This window comes from Prionailurus viverrinus, chromosome B3 (assembly GCF_022837055.1).
Source record: "Prionailurus viverrinus isolate Anna chromosome B3, UM_Priviv_1.0, whole genome shotgun sequence".
In the NCBI taxonomy this organism is placed as follows: Eukaryota; Metazoa; Chordata; class Mammalia; order Carnivora; family Felidae; genus Prionailurus; species Prionailurus viverrinus.
In genome coordinates this window covers 37,500,451-37,522,072 of record NC_062566.1, presented here as the reverse complement: position 1 = coordinate 37,522,072, position 21,622 = coordinate 37,500,451, and the positions used below count along the sequence as shown (strand labels likewise).

Genomic DNA, 21,622 nt, shown 5'->3' with positions numbered 1-21,622 from the left:
TCTATCAATAGCCCTGATGGGAATATATATTGTATCAAATTACATATTAATTTATGCAGTCTTACCACAAGTCGGTCACAAAAGGACTGTTGCTATGCCTATTTACTAGGCAATTTACTTACACTGAGGCTTAGAAGAAAAGTAACTAGACCAGGGTTACATAGGTAAATTGACTCTAGAACCTATACTTAACTAAACTGCCTACCCCTGGCTGTATTAGAGAATAAAAGACACTTAACTTCCTCCCCCCACCTCTCCATGGTTCTAGTGTTTTAGAACTGGTCCATGAAGCTATCATATTAGGACTTGTCCCAATGGTATGTTGCTCTGTTTTTACCCATCCATTCATTCGTTCACTCATTCTCAGAATTGTACTGAGTTCTTTTCTTTTCCTAAAAATTTTCTTTAAGTAATCTCTACACCCAACATAGGGCTTGAACCCACAACTCCCAAATCAAGAGTCACATGCTTTACCAACTGAGCCAGCCAGATGCCCCTGTACTGAGTTCTTAGTATCTGCATAGTGATATGTATAAGTCCTAGGGTGAGAAAGTAAGAGCAGAATAACTGAATTCATGGAACAGTAGCAAATAGAAAATAAATTTTAAAGATTGCCAAAGGAAGGAGGATAGTGATGGATGCATGTAAAGTGATGCTCAAAGACCTTTGACTAATCAGTTCAGGCATATAACACGATGTCTTCTACACACTGGTGCGGCCAGTGCTGGTCAAAGTATAATCCCACTAACTCCCCCAAACCCAGATTTTTTTTTAACCAGACTTACAGTTTTCTTTCATCTCTGGGGTCCAAAAGACTTCTTTTCCAGACTCCTAAGAATGAGTATGGGACACCAAGAAGGGAATTAACATTTAACGAACACCTGCCGTGTTGGAGGCATTGTGTGGGGTGTTTCTTATGTGTTACTCCTTTTGATCTTTATGCCAATCCTGAGGAATAGGCATTATCCCAGCTTTACAGAGGAGAAAACAGGTTCTGAGGGGTTCATTAATCTGCCCAGCGTCCAAAACCAGGCGCAAAGGAAGCCAGGTGTGTGAACACAAGTTTGTCCAGTTCCAAAGCGATGTTTATCCCTGGCTCGAGGCTTCAGAATTATCCAGAGAGAGGCAGCCGTTGTGCTTTGCTCCTGAAGGTTTGAGCGTTTCTCAATCTGAAGAGTAGCACTGGGAAGCATGAGAAAGAAATGCAGAAAAAGAATGTTGGAAGAGGAATTTCAGAGTTAGGCAGGAGCAAGGTGATTTAAGTCAGAATGTAAATTTATGGTGAAGATCTCATCCCATTCTTGAGTGAATTGGAGAAGCAATCCTCACACAGGATATCCTATAAATTGGATTGGGTGTTGGATAGCCAATATCTTTTTTAACCCCATCAAACACCAAAAGGCAAAAAAAGAAACAAAAAAACCTTTGAGCTAGTTCAAAAAAAAAAAAAAAAAAGGAAAATCCTCAGAATCTCTCGCAGGAGAGCTTGCCCTCTGATCAGAAGGTTGTGCTTTCTTGGGACTTTGTCTCTGAGACCCCAGCGGAGTCACATATTTCTTCTGGTCCCACATTTGTTTTGTCACAAGTACCATCTGACCTGTAACCTCAGGCTTTCGCGTTCACTCGGAATGTTCCTAAACTGTGCGTAATTTTCGTGTGCATATGTTTGGTTTATGTGCAAAAGAAAGGGCAAATAAAGGACACATAAGGACTTCATCTCACTTACGATCTTACAGAAATGTGTCCAGAGGGACCTTAGAAAAACTCGTAATTCCCAACTTTTCATTTCTCACAGGAAACTGAAGGCCAGTGAGCCTTAAGTGTTTTCCCCCAAGTTTCTGAAGTCACTTGGGTGGCAGAGTTGCAACTTCAAACTAGGTTGTCCAACTCGGTTCACCAGTAAGAGTGTGCTTTCTGTCACAACGGCTACCATCTTTCTTATGCATTTGACTTATTCTTCATCCTCAGATTCTTCAGAAACCCACCCCGGAACTCAAGCACCAGCTGGCTGCTTTCTCCAAGCGCGTCGCTGGTGCCGTGACTGAGCTCATCCAGGCAGCAGAAGCCATGAAAGGTAGGCTGGATTCTCTCGTGTCATCTCGTGGGACGCCACTCAGTGGCCGTGAACTGAGCAAAGAAACCCCGCAGCCAACACAGGCCCTTTCTTGGTGAACACAGTCAGAAGGAATACAGTAGGGGTTTTTTTTTGTTGGGTTTTTTGGTTTGTTTTTTTTAGCAAATGAGAATAGAGTTAGAATTTCAAAGTAATATCCTCCTCAAGCAAGGCTCTTTTCCAGTCCTTTGATTAAGTACTTCCACTTAAATGGTATAATCCTCCTAGAGCAGCTCACTTGTCTTAAGGGTATCGCCCTTTATTTTTATCTGCATTTGCCTTCATCAGAATATCCTCATTCAATCATACAGTCCATGTCTAGGAAATGATACCATCTGCGTACATTGTTTGCACACCCCCTTGTGGTCACATTAGAAGCAGTCACCTCACCAGAGCAAGGTTTTCTTATCAGGTTCCCTTTGTCTGAGTTGAGGTGAATGGTGGTTCTCCATGAGTCCCCAAGAGAAGAGGATGACAAATCTGTGTGGTCCGCATCGTCTCAAGTATCTTGAAAATGGTTACTTGCGGTCATGAGCTTTAAGAAAGAGGTCAGAGTAAGGCTCGAGCTGGCCTTGAACCATGAGATCTTGATTTTTGACACTGCATCGATGAGTGCTCCTGCGGTAGGGCTGTATACACAACTGACTTACACAAGCGGCAGGATCAGATAGGAGCCCCCCTTTGCCCAGCTGGTCTCGGTGAGAGCTGGAGAGAAGATCCCTTAGGACTTTGCAACTAGTAGGCTGACAGAGCCTCCTTGCACGTAAATCCAGACATGGTTGGTAATGAAGCCAGAGCCCTGCGGTCATAGCTACCAAGAATGACCCTCTTTGGACTGATTTTAGGAACAGAGTGGGTGGATCCAGAAGACCCAACTGTCATCGCGGAAACAGAATTACTGGGGGCTGCGGCATCCATTGAGGCTGCTGCTAAGAAGTTAGAGCAACTGAAGCCAAGAGCCAAACCGAAAGTGAGTGTCCATGTGTGGCTGCTTGTCCGATGTCAATAGGTCTTCCTGTGGATGGCTGTGAAGTGCAGCTAGGTGTGCCCACAGGGAGCCTGTCCCCTTCCCCGTGGTTAGACTGGCAAGTGGCAGACCTGCTCTACCTGCCCAGCACCTTTTTACAGGGCATGGAAAAAAACCCATGGGTTGATCCTTCAGGTTAACCACCCAGAAAAATACCTTTGGGTATCCAAAGGAAGAATCCAGGGCACTTAGGATCTGAATTTAGTTCCACTATATAGAAAGCAGGTGTTAGATGCTTACTATGGAAAGTCCCTGTTACTGAAGGGGACGTTGTCACCCTCAAATTTTCTGGTTTCCATAATGCAGTGCAAATAGCAATGCGGGGTCTCTCCTTTTTTTCAAATCAGTAAAGGGTAATGTGGACCTCAAAGTGGACCTAGTAACAGACTTCCTCAGTATATGCTGGAGACTGGTGGGCTGGTATGTTTTCTCCATCTGTGTTGGTCATCTAGATAAATGTTTAAAACTTAAGTCGTTAAGGGAAGCCTGGGTGGCTCGGTTGGTTAAGCATCTGACTTCGTCTCAGGTCATGATCTCACGGTTTGTGGGTTCGAGTCCCGCATTGGGCCCTGTGCTGACAGCTCAGAGCCTGGAGCCTGCTCCGGATTCTGTGTTTCCCTCTCTCTCTGCCCCTTGCCCGTTCATGCTCAGTCTCTCTGTAAAAAATAAATAAAAACATTTTTAAAAATGTAAAACTTAAGATGTTAAAGAGAAACAGCCATTTAAGGACTTACTCTAAGATGGGGCCATAGGAAGGACAATTATACATAAAAGGATGGTGAGCTAGTGCTGTCCAGGGGCAAAGCCTAGTCCTGTCCAGAAGCAGTTACCTTTCACTCTACCTCCCACGGCTGTCTTCTCCCAGAAGATGGTGGAATCAGAGGAGGCCTCTTTTTCTTTGTATTCAAGCAAGTCCCTGCTGGTACCCATCACCTCACTTCTCTTCCAAGGACCCAAAAACACTAGGAGGTAAAATATGGTTTTTCCCCTCAGAAAAAGCTGGATCCCCCAGATTAGGTATGCCTAAAACTCTACCATTTTTATAAAACCAAAATATGGAGTCTGAGCACTGAAATACACCAAACCACTCAAAAGCAGCACCCAGGTTAATGCTGCATGTAAAACAGACGTGAGCATGTAAGTGAATGTATTGAGCTTGGGAACCTTCTTAAAACCATTAAATTCTTAGAACCAGTCTCCTGATAGTTGCTGATAGTTGGTGAAGGCATTTCTGTAAATTTCTCATCAAGGTATAATTTAGGAGTTATGGCTTTCTGATTTGGGGGGTTACCAGGGTTCTCTCTACTAGCCTCTAACCTGAGGGTCTTAAGAGGTCTGAGATTGGCCTAGGTGTTCTCAACAAGTTTAAGAACTGGATGTGTATATAGGGGCAACTCCCACTTTCTGGCTTTGTCTTTATTTCTGCTTGATAAATCAGGTTAATTGCAAATGGAAAATGTGCATTCAACTAAGAAGCAAGCAACTGTTGACTAAGATTTGGAGGCTTTGTGTGTAATTTGTCTTCCCTTTTCCTCATCTGATTTAGCACAAGTAGCCTCTCCTGGAGAGCTTGCATCTGCTATTGCTGAAGTCATGTCAATTGACACTGTTCTGGAGAATTAGCCTGGTGCTCATGTAACATTAGCACTTCCCCAGATTCTGAGAGCTCCTGTTTTAATCCCTCTCCTTTTGTCCTTTTGTAAGGTCCCTCTGTGCTCTGTCTCTGAGTCCTAATTGCCCTCTGTCCAGCCATTGATATACCTCGTGATTCTTGATCTGAAAAAAACCCAGCAATTAGAGGTCCTACCCCATAGCATTGTTGTTATAACAGTTAAATGAGATAATTTAAGAATACAGTGCCTAATTGAATAAGCAGTAACCAAAAAGATGCTTCAGAGACTTTTATCTACTACTTCCTAGGAGAATGCCTGAAAGAATAATTTTTCCATAGACCCGTGAGCTGATGGCCTTAGCAAAAAGAAAATAAAAGACTCACACTGATTGAGTACCAAGTATGTGCTCAGCAGTGCTTTACAGGCGTTGGCTCGTCGGGTCCTTGCAACGTGCCCACAAAGCAACGCCTGTCCATGCAGAATCAGAGGCAAAATACCTTGCCAGAGTCAGGTGGCCTTGACTGATCTGGAAGCATTGTATGTGCGCTATGGATGACACAGTCAGTTCATACCAGTTTTCTGGGTTTAGCCAATGTCAGAGGCTGGGGCAGCTCCACAGGGAAGCTTTTTGGTTTGCCTGTACCCTCTGAGCTGTTACTGCCACTTCCTGTGCAAAGGAGGAAATCCAGAGAGAAAGAAACCTGGGGGAGGGGAAGGGGTCGGGGCTGTTGCCTGTAGCCTTGTTTGTAGTAGGAAGAAGTTAGACGTGACCTGAGTGTCTCCTTGAAGAAAAAGTACACAGCTGTTGAGAATAATGTTGGTAGGACTGTTCGGTGTGCAGAGGATTCTGCTCATGGCGTAAACGTAAAGTAAAAAAAAAAAACAAAACAGAACAAAAAAACAGGATGCAGAATTATGTGCTCGGTATAACTCTGTAAACAACACTTACATACAGAGGAGACAGGCGGGGAATGTACAAGAATGACAGTGGAATTCAGGGAGTGCCTGGGTTTTAAAATTTTGTAAAACAGTGTTTTAAAAATAAGAGCACTTAAAAAATAAATGATGGCTGCAGAGGTGGATGCGTGGGTGCTCCCTGCACTGCCCTGGGGTCACCAAGCTTTTGTATTTACAGTGTGGCTCTTTACGGAGAGCCAAGGAATCCTTCGGTCAAGGTCAAAGTGGACATAACTGTTGATCTGAGTCTCTTCCTTGGGGACGCCTACCTTAGGCCGCTCCCCAATTCCTATTAGGAAGGGTGCTCAGTACTTTCTGAGTGCCTCACAATGAAGTGAAGTCTTACGCCACCCATTGGCCAGAGGCTCCTGACACATGGATTATATTATCGATAAAATTCTTTTAAAGAAATCTTCAACCCAAACCAGGGTTTTTGTGCCTGTCTAGGAACAAAACCATCTGCTATGTGGTAATAACTGCATAAAATCAGATATCGTCCTTACCTTTATAAAGGAATGCATTTCCCCAGTTTATCAGTCAGTGAAGCGTCCGACTCTTGATTTCGGCCCAGGTCATCATGATCTCGTGGTTCGTGAGATTGAGCCCCGCATCGGGCTCTGCCCTGTCAGTGGGGAGTCTGCTTGGGGTTCTCTCTCTCCCTATCTCTCTGCCCCTCCCTGTACTCACACACACTCTGTCAAAATAAACATTTTTTTTTTTAATTCCCAGTCTGACACCAAAAGCAGCCAGTCTTTTGTGGTTCATTGGTTCTCTCCATCCCCTTCCATAACTGAAAAAAAAATAAGTAATCCCCAAGATACTGTGAATAAGCATTTGCTCTCGCATTCCCATCCCTGTAACTACACACAAACACACAAGCCCTTAGTAGAGAGCAAATAATGCTTTCCTTTCATAACGGGAGAGCACTTACACTGCTTAGAGGAATAGTATCGGGGATGGGCAATGTTTTATTTTTTTTGTCTGTTTGAATTGTTTTGCTCACCGCATTCTCAGGTCACCTGTTTTAAAAGTAGAATGCTCCATGGTTTATGAAGATGATTCCTGGCACCTTTTCCCCCCTCAGGCCCTTAAAATCTCAGCACCTCTTTTTGCCTGGGATCTGCCAAACACAAATAACCAATTGGCACAGTTGGATCCACTGTTTTCTTGGGAAGATGGTGTCAAAGCAAAAGGAGAGAAGGTCGGATGGTATTAAGGCTGGTGCGTGTACCTACAATGTTGCTAATGGTGTCGTTTCCACACTTACAGACAGACTGTGCTCCACAGAGAGGTAATGGACTTGCGGCAGTGGTGACCACCCCCTGCAGCCGTAGCCTGCAGTACGCTGCCTTTTCTCGAGCTCAGTCAAACCTGGATGCCTTTTCTGCAGGCCTCTGTGTGATATGTTTGATATATTAGGTTGTTATTTAATCCAACTATATATCAAACATATTCCTACAGTGTCTTGCCCTGTCTCCGGGGGTTCCTAATATAGTTTATAAGGCAACAGGAAAGCATATGTTAAACTCACAAGCAGATTTAGAAGATGGGGTGCTCATTCCATTTCATAATGTTATATTTCCGTTTTTTTCTTGTAGCGTTTAAGACCTGTATCAGTGTCGCTAGATTCTTTTGTTTGTTGTAGAAACAAATCATAATTGTGGATGTTTTCGTAAGAGCTTGAGATATTATGTATAGCTTAGTTTTGTCAGTAACGAATCCTTAAGGGATATGCTCAGTGGAAAAAAAAAATGGAAGGTTCCAGGCCATGTTTGTGACCTGGGCTAAAAGCATTATAACCCCCACACACGTAGATTTACATTTCATCCTGATCTTCAATTTAGAAATTAGTAATTTTCATAATCTAATTCCTAGCAAATATTTAAACACAGATCAACTCTCTGTAAATTTCCCTTCGGCCCATAGTATCAAAACATATAAACCAAATCAGCCATACTAACTGTAGGGATGGTGAGTCACTGGGTTAATAAAAACCTCAGGACTAAATGTATCTAACAAAGATAGTGTGCACCCTGTCTGTCACATTTCCTGTAATAGGTTAACTGGTCAGTCGAAGGTGATAATATTTAGAATAAGCTGACAATCAGAAAGTAATTCCATGGCCTAATTGGGTGCAACAGGAAGTTTGGGATTATGAAGCATTTTTTCTGGCACGCAGCAAGCCGCCTTTGGTTGGCTTTGACCTCCTCCTCATGGAAACGCCTGTGAAGTTTGTGAGTTCATTCTGATCTGTCTCAACAGAAGACTGAGCACTGCTTTCTGGAAAGAGAACCATTGTGCCAACAGCTCAGTCTTTTGGAGCAGAGAAGTGCTCTTTTAAGAGCACATTTGAGTATGTGTGTAAGCAATGCCCCACACAGGTGGCAAGCCAGTGGTTTGAACAGGTTGGTCAGGAAAGTTTCCCCTGTTATGTCTAGAAGCCATCTCCAAGTTGCTTGCAGTGAATGCGTAGTGACAGCAGCAAAGTGATGACACAGGAGAGGGAAACACAGTGTTGGAGTCCCAGCTTCCAGAGTTATAACGTGGAACCTGTCCCTGGGATCCTTGTCCGCTGAGAACAGATCAGTTTGGAGGGTGTGCAAGATGCTGCCACCTTCACGCAGCTAGAGGACAGCGTTTGGGTTTTGACTGCAGTTAAAGTTATTGGACCAAAATGACAAACTGTCATGGGAAAGAGATGACAAGTTATTATAAATAACGAAAAAGAAAAACCCAGTTTAAAAGGGCCTTGAGGGGAAACCCATTTGTTAAAACTGATGGGATTTTCTTAATTCTTTCTGTAATCTTGCTGTTGGCCAGCATGCTGTACTGATTAGCTGAGTGGATGGGAAGGGGCAGCCAGGTGTTCAGGGAGCAGTAGGAACAGATAGGACATTTTCTGTAAGGCTGAAGTGGGGGCTTTGAGCTCATTTGCCACTAGTGGCTGCCAGTCCCCGCGATGTAAAGAGTGTGAAAAGCAAAGGTGTGCGGGGAACTCAACCCACCCATGTTCCTAGGTAACTCCTGGCCGTGTGGAACAGGAGGTCTTGTCACACTCTCGTCAGTTACATAGAGGATTCCTATCACAGCAGCGAATGTATCTGATCGAGATATTTGAAAGCATTCCATTATCTTTTTTGTCTGTGCTTCCTAAGTAAACACTCACATGACTTGTTTTGAAAGCACGATCATCTTTAATAATTTTTCCATCAAACAGAAGTAGCAATTAAAAGATGGTTTCGGTGGTGTTACTTTTTATCAGGAAAAAGATAAAATAAAACAAATAAAACAACAGCTACCATGGGAAAACCACTCCTAAGATACGAATCGTGCAAGCTCGGACCCTTTCTAATGGATGCTGCATGAACATGCAGTTATTACCTGGGTACAAAGAGTGGTCCCTCCCCAAGTTGGAGGCAAAACCATTGGGCACTCCTTTCTCTCCATCATCCATTTTGAGTGTTTACTGTTTGCCTAGGGCTTTCAGGGGAACGAGGCCAGCTGTCCAGGTTTGGGATCCTGGCAGGTCTAGTTATTCTAAGAATCTTCCCATTTATAAATTCTCATTTATAGTAAGAGTGGTAGTCCTAAAGACAACCCACCCATGTGGCCTCTAAAAGAAAAGCTGATTTGGCTCTTATACAGTTGAGTTTTTGGGTACAGGCTAAGGTCTCCCCCAAGGCACTTCTCAGTTCACTACCAGAAGCAAACTGGTAGCAGCCAAACTATTCCACTCAGGCTTCCAATTGGCAAGAAAATGCTTCCCTGGTGTTGTGTGTGTTCTTGGTGTTGGCCTCCTTTTTTCCCTCAAGTATATTTAAATTATATGCAAAATGTCCACACCTTTAAAAAATATTTCCAAAGTTGTTTTTTTTTTTTTAAGTGTCTGATGTGATACGACCTTGTTTTTAACAGCAAGCATTCTGCAGGACTTTGGGTAACAGAGAACAAAGCACAATTTCTAAATGGAAAAATGGCACCATGAGTTGCAGTCTGGTTTTTGTAGCCAGTTATGAGAAAGGTGACCCCTGTGTTTATCAGCTCTTAGCAAGGCAGTCCCTTAAAGGAGGTTTACACAGAGGGAGGCGGACACCAGGGCAGGGACCTTTGGACCATCTCCTATGGATACCCTCAGCTACCTCACCTTCAAGCTCATGGGGGAAGGGGCCATAGGGCTGCAGGGATATAATTCCCAAATGCCAAGTAAAAGGACGACAGACCAAAACATTTTTTCTCTGGGCACCATGTGCCCCACAACCCGTCAGGGAGAAGGTTGGCCAAGATGTGGCCTGAGGGAGGCAGGGTTTCTCCATGGAGGAGACTAAGAGAATAAGGAAGAGAGAAAGTCAGCACCTTCTTAAGAAATGTTTAATTTGGAACTGTAGCACGTCTAGGCTACAGGACCAAGAGAGCTGAGGTTCCTCCGTAAGTAACAAATAGAAAACTGATTGATACCTGGAGAAAGGCAGCAAATTCTCTGTGGTCAGAAAGTGCAGGGCACTGACTAGAACCCCAGATTGCCAATCTCCTTTGGGGGGGGTTGAGGCAGAAGCTGGAAGCAGTGCCAGTCGGTATCGTGTGTTACTTGAAACTTCATTCATCATTGGCGTATTATGGGTTTTATTTATAGTTATTTTAGGTTGTCATCAGAAGTGGCAGTTAGACCCTTTCTCCAAATGATGAGTGGAAAATGGTTCAGAGAGGGAAAACAGAGTAGCTTAGCACCAAGTCTAAAAAGAACAGTTTTTAAAACCACAGAACACGAAGATAGTAAGAGAAGTCACCATGAAATTAATTGTTAGGAATTGTTGAGCATTTGCTATGAGTCACTTGTGCTCTACATGTATTTATAATGTACTTATAACAACCCTATCAGGTAGGAGGGAAGGCAGGTTCAGAAAATGAATTGCTCCAAAGGTTATGTCCTCAGAATGCCTGAAAGGCCAAAAGGCAAAATACAAACTGAGTGAAGACTTCCCATTTCCCTTCCCTTCTCTTCTCCCCCTTCATACCCCAGTAGAACCTCAAGCTCCTGAGACACATTAGATCAATCAGAACAAGACAAGAGCCTCACATGTTCTTCTGAGCACAGGAAGCAGGCATCAAGAGAGCCAGCCCAAAACGTGGCCTTTCCCCAGAGGCACTTCCCCAGACCTCCAACTGTTTAAAAGAGAAGCTCTGCAGGAGATCACCAAACAGGAAAAATACCAGCAAAAGGGTGCTTGGGCCTTTCCCACAGCTACCAGAAAGTCAAGAGGAGGATAGGTCTATCCTCTGCTAGGGCTTAGTGGACAGTCCAGGAGGGACAGCTCCTGAGGGCTGGCGGTGAGCTGGCCAGTGCTTTCTTACAGTGAAGGGGAGCAGGGAAAAGGGCACACTGTACAGAGGATGAGAAGACAGATTCAGCAATCATTTAAGCAGAGCAGATTCTCTGTTGGCACATCTGGTGCTCTTTTCACCAGCACTGCGTCGCTAAGAGCCTCTTTGCAAAATGCTGGAAATGCCATTTGCGTCCGTATGTGCACGAGTAGATGTCACACCAAACTACGGATGCAGGTTGAGGGGTGAAGGCAGAGCAGACAAATAACAACCCATGGCCTTGAACGGGGCAGGAGCCAGTGTGTAGATGTGTGTTTCTTCCTCCCGGAGGAACCCAGACTGGACAGTTACTGATGTAGACGCTTACTCCATGCATTTCTCCTTCCCCAACCATGTAAATTGCCCTCTGGCTGAACTCTAGAACTTGGAAGACTCGTTTTGAATGGATACATTCATTCAGCAAACATTTATCATGTAGTCTACGCTGCCTGATTGTATACTCGAGAGACCACATTAGTGGAATAAAACACAGTCCGTGTCCTGGAGGAAATGTCAGGCGGGTAGGCTTCAGTTAACTGGGGTCTGTTTCCCGTAGCCCAGGCTAGCATTTCCCGTGGAGTAGCCCACTTCCATTAGAAATGAGACCTATTGAAACACAATCTGCATCTTGAACCAGATCATCAGGTGATTCTGAGCAAGGGCTGCCTGTTTATTAGCCTGTTTAATGAAAGCCTTTTCTTAAGTTCCCTGTGCCCTGGGTCTCGGGGTTCTTCAGGCTCTCCTTGTAGCGGCTCCATGTGACTGTCCTCATGGCCCGCCATCCCCCAGCTACAGCAGGATTTGTTCTGTTGACAAATCCTGCAATTTCGTTGTGATCCTTTTATGTAGGAAGATCCTTTGAAGACCAAGCCACTTTGTTTCTTTCCTTTTCCACAACACGCTTGAGCATGTGCCCTCCTCCTCTTGTAGCTCTCACCGCCCTTCCCCCAGATGCCGTCACAGGTGCTGGTGAGAGCCAAGCAGACGGCAGCATGGACAGGGACACTTAGGCATTTCCGAGTGTCCTTGGCTTAGGGAGAATCTCACCTTGTAGGCTAGAAGTTGTGTGTGGTATGAAGAAGTGCCTGGTGTTGATGTTTATGTCCAGCAGGAGAGAAAAGATGGGCATTTAGTCTTAGGGATAAACCTGGCCTACAATGTCTAGACGTTAGCCCTCTGTCCCTGTTGTCATCCCGTTCGGCTTTATTAAGCCTTTCTTGGGAAACTAGTACTTTTTAGTCAGAGCAAGTGTCTCCCAGACAGGAGGCTCTCTGCCATGTTCGTTTGAAAACATCGAGATGTTACGGAAAGAAAAACAAAAATTCATCAGCAGGCATTATACCAGTTGCCACTGCAAGAAAAATCTGTGGGTGTCAAAAATATTTCCAAGCTGAATATCTATTTCAAGCATGTGTTCTACAAAAAAACTTCACGGCAGCAGGAGACGTGGTAGAGGCCTTTAAAATTAGTTTTAATAGAATGATTCTGTAAGATCTAGCCATGGCTTAGAGTTAGCACTTAATTGGAAGAAAACTCCATTTTTGTGGATCCCAAAATTTGAGAAAGCAGAAATCGGATGGGGTACTTCACACTGTGCATGGACTCACCTTGGAGGCCGCCTAAGATCAGGATCTGGGACCCATTCAGAAGCCACCATGGGCTTCTGTTTCCCCTGCCACAGTGGAGGGGGCTCCCTTGGGGCTCAAGAATTACGTGATTTCCCTGGTGCTTTAATCTGTTAGATACTTGAGTTTCTTTTGTAGAATGAATTTCCAAAAAAAGTTCTTTATTCGAGGTCACTGACTAGATAACTACTGATATCAGAGCCTAATGCAATTTCTTTGGGGCCTACGTATGATAGTACCTTTTATGCCAGTGTCTTACGATGAGTTGTTTTTCTATTTCAGTAAATAAATGTTATACTCCACCATTACTCCCTTACTCCAAAATGAATCCACTGCAACTGAACCCACTTCTGTCCTGAATGCTCCTAGAGCAAGACTTGGTCAGATAAGAAAGAACGTATGGCTTCTCAGAACTTCTAAAATGCTGGCGTCGTTCTCTGGATTCACCAGACGTGCACTGAAATGTTATTTTGATAACATGACTTGTAAAAAATAAAAATGAGCTTGGAATCTCTCATAGTTCAAGATGTGGTCATAAAGAATGGGGAACGGAAACAAATTGTACCTATGTATCCATCCTGTCTGAGGTTCCATATGGGGCCATTAGCGACCAACTTTGAGCCTCTGGCATGAAGTTAGTCATCACTGATGCCCAGAGGGGTGACCAGGCTAGTAAGAACAGATCCTCATGGAGTCCGAGAGATGGAGAATCTTAATTGCAGCCCTATGACCTCATCCCAACACTCTAGCTCCCTGAGTCTGCTTTCCCACTGTGAATATGAGAATGAATATAACTACAGTGTAAGATTTGTTTTCGTCTTTCTCAGAATTAAACAAGCATTGGAAGTGGAAATGCCTAACAAAACATTTGGCACGTGGTAGGCACTCTTAAAGACGTTTTGCTGTTGCACAGCATTGCAGATACACCTGATGATGCTGCATTGTACACTGCAAATTGGTTCAGAGGGTGAATGGCATGTATATTTTAACACACAAAGAAAAGTATTGCTATACCTGACCCTCACTGCAGTGCCTGAAAGGTACCAGCCACACCTTTAACTTTCCTTAACCAAAGGGGGGCTTAACCGTACTCAGGTGCACAGAACATTAGTGGTGAGCGGACCACGGAGGGCATCCAGCGTGACCACCCCAAATTGTGAGACTGCATCCCAGCCAGCCTGGGATCAAGGTCCTTAGGCTTGCCCCACTTACCAGAGCTTCTCTTCAGCTACCTGGGCTGTGCTGGCCTGGTGCTGGTGAACTTAGAGCAGGGCCCTCCTAGCTTCGTAACACCTGCACAGTCATGGCCGGAGGTCTTCCCCAGGTGGAGCCGGGCCTCACATTCCCAGGGGGCTGAACAAGCTCCACCTCGATGTCATGTCACCTGGATTTCTTTCCCCCCTTTGGTGAGCTGTGGCTAGTAAGTAACTCCTTCTGCTCAGCCACAGAAGATGCAAATACGGTTTTGCTTTTGTTTTTACCCAAGAAAAATAAGGCTGTTCACAACTCCTAGCCACCTCATCATTGTTTCAACCCATTTTTGAGCCTTAAGGTCTGGAAGAGGATTCCACCACCCACTCGTGAGAATTGATTACCGATTATTTAAATTTCGGTTGTTGATGCTAATGGAGCAATTTGAGCGTAGTTTATTCACAGTGAATTTACATCCTGTTAAAGATTCTGGTCTGGAAAAATAGTCTTAGAATTTCCTGATTTGAAATTTGTGTAGAATGTCCATGCAGCTTGTACCTTTTAGAATCGGGGAAGGGGGGAGGCAGCAGATGGAGATTTGGGGCAGCTTAGGCCTACCTGCCCTGGGTGTGGTTTGTCAGCCAAAAGACATAAATGGATGAAGAGCCAGGTGATGGAGCAGTAAGTAGTTGGGCAAAGAAGTGCCCTTTGTGGATGTGAATGGCATGTGACGCCATTTTCTTTTGTTATAGCAAGCAGATGAGACCCTGGATTTTGAAGAACAGATTTTGGAAGCTGCTAAATCCATTGCCGCTGCCACGAGTGCCCTGGTCAAATCGGCCTCGGCAGCCCAGAGGGAGCTGGTGGCCCAAGGAAAGGTGGGTAAACCCCTCTGGCCACGTGCTGGAACATTGCCACAGCAAGAGCCTCTGAGGGCTGAGGGAAAGATGTGATCGCTCGTGGCCCGCACTGAGGAAACCAGTGCTGCGCCCTCCCTCACCGAACGGGTCGTCTTTGCCCCATCGGACTGAAAACTCTGTTCGCTTAAGCCTGACCTCCAGAAGGACGGGTTTGGCCGCTGGGCCTCTCATCTGCTTCTTGTTAAGGAAAGCGTCCCATTCCAGACAGTGATCAGGGCCTGAACAAGACGTTTATACTCCCACTGTAGATTAAGCTATTTAAAGATGTGAACTGTCATATTTTCCTCGCGGATGGCTGGAGGCGCACCGTGGTCAGGGACTTTATATAATACAGTTTCCACCTCCAACGTCTCAATCCATTTTGGAGGACTGCTGAGCTAAATGCCGTCCAACTCTGCAGTTAGCATTTTCCTGAGCCCATTGATCAAAAAGGCCAGTCTGGTTTCAAATCTGAGATTTCTTTTACCTGCTTCATCCCTAGTAACCCATTCCATCCGCTTTAGCATGAAAGCATAGTTCTGTTTCAGTGACCCAAAGGATCATTAGTATATTAGAGTACTCCTGGATATAAGAGGGTCTTACAGTTTAGAATACCCCTGGTGTTGTTCCCATACAACATGGAATGACTCCATCCAAATCGCGCCTTGCAAAGAGCCTCTCAAATATAGAGGCACTACAGAAATCCTGTCAGGTTGTGGGCTTGGGGAATTTGGTCACCATCGTTTTCAATTATTTCTGCCTGATATTAAAAGGCCTCTGCCATCAGTGTATAGGTAGATGGATACGATTGCACCTTGACATGAGAAAACTTGTAATAATAGACAGGAAGTTAGGTCCAACGAGTGGCCATCTGTCTTCCTCCACGAAGTGTCTTGTGAGCTAAGCCTTGTCGTAGTCCAGACCACAGACTTCGGCTCCTCTTTCTAAACCATCATGTGTTCTATTGCTCATCATTGACATCTGTATTTCTCTCCAGCCAGCCTGTGGTCTGTCCCTTTGTGCTTTTCCCTTATGCTCTGTAGATATAGCAGAGTGTTGACCTTATTTAATCAAGTACTTGTTGACCCATCAATATGTAAAGACTAAAAATGGATCAATTTTAAGATTTTAGGAATATCTTACCTACAAATTTCAGTCTCTTGATAAAGGGCTGACCGTGCACCAGATTGCTAGGTACTAAGAGAACCTAACTTGTTGACACATTGAGAAAGTTGGTAAAGGCGGCACCCCTGGACTTGAGTAAACTATAGGCTTATAGACAGGACCTTGGGGTTTTATCTGATGTTCACCGAGCCCTGGTATGGTGCCTAATAATTGCTGGCAGATCCCTAATTTCATACTCAAATTGAGGTTTGAGAACTCCTCTCTGACCTCTCCAGGCACCTCCCGCCATGTAAAGGTATGTAAAGGTCTCCTCCCATAGCCATTCCCTCTACATCTGGACAGAAAATGTTTCACTTCTTCGTATAATTTCTAAATCAAAGCAGAGATCATCTTACATCTAGCTTCCTACTTCTCTCCCCACCCCTGACGAAATAGTCTGCATTTCCTTAAGACCAAGGTCTGCACTCCACCATACCAAAGGAAAGGCACTATCTTTTTTTTTCACCCCCCCCCCCCCCCCATCATCTGCCAGAAAGTCACAGCATGGCCTGAGGGTCAACGATCAGGAGAGATGTAAGTTTCCCTTGGCCCTTGAAAGAAGAGGGCTCAGTGGCTCCCATGTTTGAAATGGAGAAAGGTCAGCAGAGGAAATAAGCATGTAAGGACAGCCCCAGTCCATCACTCCTGAGCAGTTTTCCCAGAAACTAAAGGGAGACCATTCTGAGCCTTTCAGATTAAGTCACTGTGGCGCCGTGGACCGCAGGCAGTCTCAGAATGGCAGAATCCCACATGAGAAAGGGTGTTCCCTTCTCACGCCGGTTTTGCTGTGTGTCCGAGGAGATGTCGTTCTCTGCAGTTCCAGAGCAGGGTAGAGTCTGAGGGGCTGCAGATGACCCTGCACCTTCCGGCTCTCATTATGGATTTCTACGCTCTCTAGGTGGGCTCCATCCCCGCCAATGCTGCGGATGACGGACAGTGGTCGCAGGGGCTGATTTCTGCCGTGAGTCACCTTCTCCTTCCTTCCCATTTGCTTTTTGGGTCCCCTGAGGGAGTTTTGGGCCTTGGGTCACTTCTCTGTCAACTGTCCCCAGGCCCGGATGGTGGCAGCTGCAACCAGCAGTCTCTGTGAGGCAGCCAATGCCTCTGTTCAGGGACATGCCAGTGAAGAGAAGCTCATCTCATCCGCCAAGCAGGTCGCTGCTTCCACGGCTCAGCTGCTCGTGGCTTGCAAGGTGAAGGCCGACCAGGATTCAGAGGCCATGAGGCGGCTACAGGTAATGGTCACTGATGCTGGTGGGAAAATACTCCTGTTGGAGCGGGTAAGTGTCGCCAACGGGGACAGTCTCACTTCCTTGGCATGACCCACCAGGCCTTCCATCAGCTAACGCTGTCCTACTTTTCTCATTTTTACCACGTACGGCCATGCATCCTACAGCTGCTGCCCCAGCAGACTGACATTGTCCATGTGTGCCTTCTGGTCTCATGAGTTGGGGCCCTCTCTCACCCAGAATATCCTGGCCCCTCCCCACCAGCCCAACCTGCTCGTTCTTCACAACTCCTCACTAGAGTCCCCTCTTCTAGAAAGCCCTCCCTGACCTCCTGCATGTCAGGCAGTCATTCCCTCCTCTATCCTGCCAGAGCCCCTTGCCAGACCACTCTTAGGGCTCCTGTCACCTGATACCACCGTATTTATTTTTATATCTGTCTTTCGGGAGGCTGTGAACTCGTTAGGCACAGGCACCACATCTTTATCTTTGCATCTGTCACACCCGAGATGGTGCCTATTCAAGAGGGGGCCCTCCTCCACTGTTGGCAAAAGAAAGCAGAGAAAGGACTGAGGCATTTATATGAGACTGTGGCTAAGGTTTCCCAGAGCCCAAAGGACATGGTTATTATGTAGGTTATAATCCAGTCTCTCCCAGTGCATATACGTTTTCCTGATTGTTTTAATTACAGAAGTGTTTTAAACACAGCAAAGGAAATGGTTGAATGAAAAAAATCACATAGCCTCGATATCTTCCCATGTCAAATGTTATCATTTTTTTCTCTTCCTGTTTTATGTCTATACAAAATAGTTGTGTCTACTTGTAATCATAGCAAGAGACATTCTGCTTTTTTTCACGTAACATTTTATCATACGTGTCTTTTTACTTGAAGACAAGGCGTCATAATTTCTCTATGCAAAGCTAACTGGTCCATTCTTCATGAGTCTCATTTTTAATGATTGCATGATATTACATCAACTGATTATGCCAGAATTTCCTTATGCCTTGGACGTTTTGTTTCCAGTTTCCTAGATTTTCCAGGTATTTAGGATATAGACTGTTTCTGTTGCTGAAAAAAAATGTTTATACGTCGTGAATAAACTCATAAATGGCAGAAGTATGAGAACAATTTCACCAAAACCCAGAACTTTAATTTTATTTTGCAAGTCCTAACATGTATTTCTGTTGTTGGGTTCTCCTGAGTCTCTCTCTCACCCACCTCCCCTTACCTTCATCTGACCCCTGGGCTAAACCCAGGGGGGAAATGGGAAGCTTCATGTTGATGAACATGTGGTTTGTGGGTTTGGGGGACACTTCTGGCGAAAGCATCCTGAGTTAAGAGAGACCTGGGTTCAAGTCCTGCCTCTGCCATGTATGAAGTATGTGATCTTAACACAGATGACTCAAAACCTTACAGGCCTTAGTTTGCCTCAGCTATAAAATGTGGATAGAGATACCTCACTGGCTCTTAGGAAGGTCAAGAGATGTGAATGTGCTTTTCTAACCCCCAAGGACTTACACAGACAGAGCACAGCATCACTCTCTTTGTCATCATTGCTGATTTAACTGGATGCTGCAGTGTCCTATCTGAGTCCCTTGCAGTCACCCAGAGGTCCCGTGGGGCTAGACTGATCTGTAGTCAAATCCCATCTCTGTAACATACTAGCTGCAGGGTCTGAGGTAAGTTACTCGACCCCATTTCCTGCCTCAGAAAAGTGCACTGATGACCTCTAAACTCAGAAAGCTCTTTTGAGACCAGGTTTGTCATATATATTAATTGGCTTCCCCTTCTCTTCTTGTGCAAAAGCCCTCGTAGTCCCTGTTGGTGACTTGAGATCACCAGCCAGATGAGCTAGTTCGCTTTAAGAAAAACTCAACTTTCTGATGGCTAATCCCCACACACAAGCCCTTGACTCAGAGGTGGCCTGGGCAAGGAATATGGGAGTCTTAATGCAGCTTTGACCACCCTTCGAAGAAAATTCCAAACCTCAGGGGGCAGAGGACAAGTCCCCAGGGCCATGCTTCACGAGCATTAAGAGTAAGCCCGTATGACTTCACATCAAAAAGCTTTTCTTTACCTGTCTCTAGCAATTGCCCCATCCTTGAGCACTTGGCATAAAGCCCAGCTGTGACTCGGAAAATAGACCTGTCGAGGCCCTAGTTACTGTGGGGCTCCCAGCCTTCCCATGCAGGGATAGGTTGTGCTTTCCTAGCCCATCATTCCCTCAAGAAGCATTCAGCGAGTGCCACCCCTGGGCATCCAGTGTGCCCAGTACTAGGGATGCAGAGAGAACGGTCACAGCCTCTGCCCCCAAGTGACTCACTGTCCAGGAAGGGAGAGGCAACCCCAAGTGTGGAAATGGCCACAAAGAAGCGAGTGCAGAGCACGCAGGGAGCACTGTGAGTAGGTGTTGGTAAGGCCAAGGCAGACAGGAAGAGTGCTATCTGAACCACATCTTTGAGTTTTTTTAATTGGATGGGGCAGCGGGAGATAGTTTTCTAGACCAAGGAGATGACCACTGGGCATGCTTCTATTAACACATGTTTCACACTGCTACCATCATTTGTGGACATAATTTTAATTCTCCCTCAAAAGTATGTGTTCTGGGGAGCCCGGGTGGCTCAGTCGGTTGAGCGGCCAACTTTGGCTCAGGTCATGATCTCACAGCTCATGAGTTCGAGCCCCGTGTCGGGCTCTGTGCTGATGGCTCGGAGCCTGGAGCCTGCTTCAGGTTCTGTGTCTCCCTCTCTCTCAGCCCCTAACCCACTCGCATTCTGTCTCTGTCTCTCTCAAAAATAAATAAACATTAAAAAAAATTGTTTTTAATAGTAAAAGATAAAAAAAAGTATGTGTTCTTTGGGAGCCAGGAACTATATCTCATTTATATGTGAATGAGCGAAGGTTAGGTAGGTGCCAGCATTGGTAGAATCGTTGGACAGCTGGACAGACAGATGGATACTTGCTAAAGAGAAATTCTGTGTTATAATTGGATGATAAGCCATTCATAATCCCATGAATTGTACTCTCATGTCTATTCTTGGTGAATCCAAATTGGCTGTTTCTAATGATATAATGTATGCTTTTCCCTCCTCTCCAGGCAGCAGGAAATGCTGTGAAAAGAGCCTCAGATAATCTTGTTCGTGCAGCCCAGAAGGCAGCATTTGGCAAAGCTGACGATGACGATGTTGTAGTGAAAACAAAGTTTGTAGGGGGCATTGCTCAGGTTTGTGATTAAATCTAGACAGTGTTTATTCCCGAGATGGGCCTTTTGTTATTACAGAGACTCAAAGTAACAATGACTTCAACAGGATGGAAGTGTATTTCTCCTTTGGGAAACAATTGTGGGTGTAGGCAATCTGTGGATGGTGTGCTGGTTCCTTTGTGTGTCATCCCCAGGATCCATCTGCCTTATTCCCCCCACCTTCCCTGAGATGTTGCCTTGGCCATTTGCTCCAAAATGGGTCAGTAACCACCCTCGCTTCCCAGCCATCAGAAAGGGAGAAAGAAGGGACCACAGGACCCTGAAGTTGCGTCCCTTGCTCCCGCTCACATACCATTGGTCAGCCTTTAGTCACATGGCCAACCAACCCGGTGCAAAGGATTCTGGAAAATGTAGTATTCTTTTCTGAGTACCCCTGTGGCTAGGTAAAAATCAGGGATTCTGTTACAGAAAGGGGGAAGAAGAGAGAGTGAAAGGCAGTAGTATTATCATTTAAATAAAATGACGAATTTGGAGATACTACCCACTTCACATATTTGGCCCTACAGAGAGAATGAACGATAACCCCTTCCCACAACTTTTATAAGAGCAGCTGGGCTTCAGACTCACACAGGATTGCATTCTTGTGCATGGTAGTGAGGAGCAAACTTCAGGAAATCAGGCCTGCCGTTTAGGATATGTGCTAATACAAATCCATTATACATGATCGGTTTTCTTATCAATGCCCAGAAGTTACTCATGCCCATGCCTTCCTCAGCTCTTCCCAAACCACTCCCAGTAGACATACACTGGGTGCATTTTTATCAGCGTCGATTTCTTGATGCGCTAGTTCCATGAGAAGTTCCATGAGGAAAAGTGACTGATCAGATAAGGTGGGAAAGACTGCCCTCTATACCTCCACCTTGGACTAGCACGTTGATGGTTAGTAGAGGCTCTGAAAGGGCCCACGGGAAAGTACGCTGTTTGGCTTTCTTGAACACTTACTTACCTTTTTCACCTGTTATCTATTAAGTGCTACTCCTCAGATCATATCTTAGAAACATGAAACAAATATATGAAAGCTGTCAATTGGTTAAGGACTCCAGCTTTAGCTTCAGCATCACTTGGCCAAGTCCTGCTCCACTAGCTGGGTGTTAAGGAAGGTAGACCCACATCTCTCAGTTTCTAGTTACTCATTGGAAAAATGGGACATTCAATAAGGACTTCACCGTGTTGTCATGAGGATGAT

General features: G+C 45.2%; 1 protein-coding gene across 5 annotated transcripts in view; it reads left to right on the top strand.

Annotated features, from left to right (window-relative positions):
* The window catches only part of TLN2 (talin 2), a 456,802-nt gene that overhangs the window by 420,856 nt on the left and 14,324 nt on the right, over window positions 1-21,622 (top strand). For all 5 annotated transcript variants that reach the window (XR_007153041.1, XM_047863106.1, XM_047863103.1 and 2 more), the window contains 6 exons: window positions 1,969-2,074; window positions 2,959-3,083; window positions 14,637-14,762; window positions 16,846-16,908; window positions 17,000-17,182; window positions 20,272-20,397. Coding sequence is in view for 4 of the 5 variants with exons in the window: in XM_047863106.1 (XP_047719062.1) it covers window positions 1,969-2,074; window positions 2,959-3,083; window positions 14,637-14,762; window positions 16,846-16,908; window positions 17,000-17,182; window positions 20,272-20,397 (729 nt within the window). In the remaining variant the exon portion in view is untranslated. The remainder of the gene's footprint in view (window positions 1-1,968; window positions 2,075-2,958; window positions 3,084-14,636; window positions 14,763-16,845; window positions 16,909-16,999; window positions 17,183-20,271; window positions 20,398-21,622) is intronic.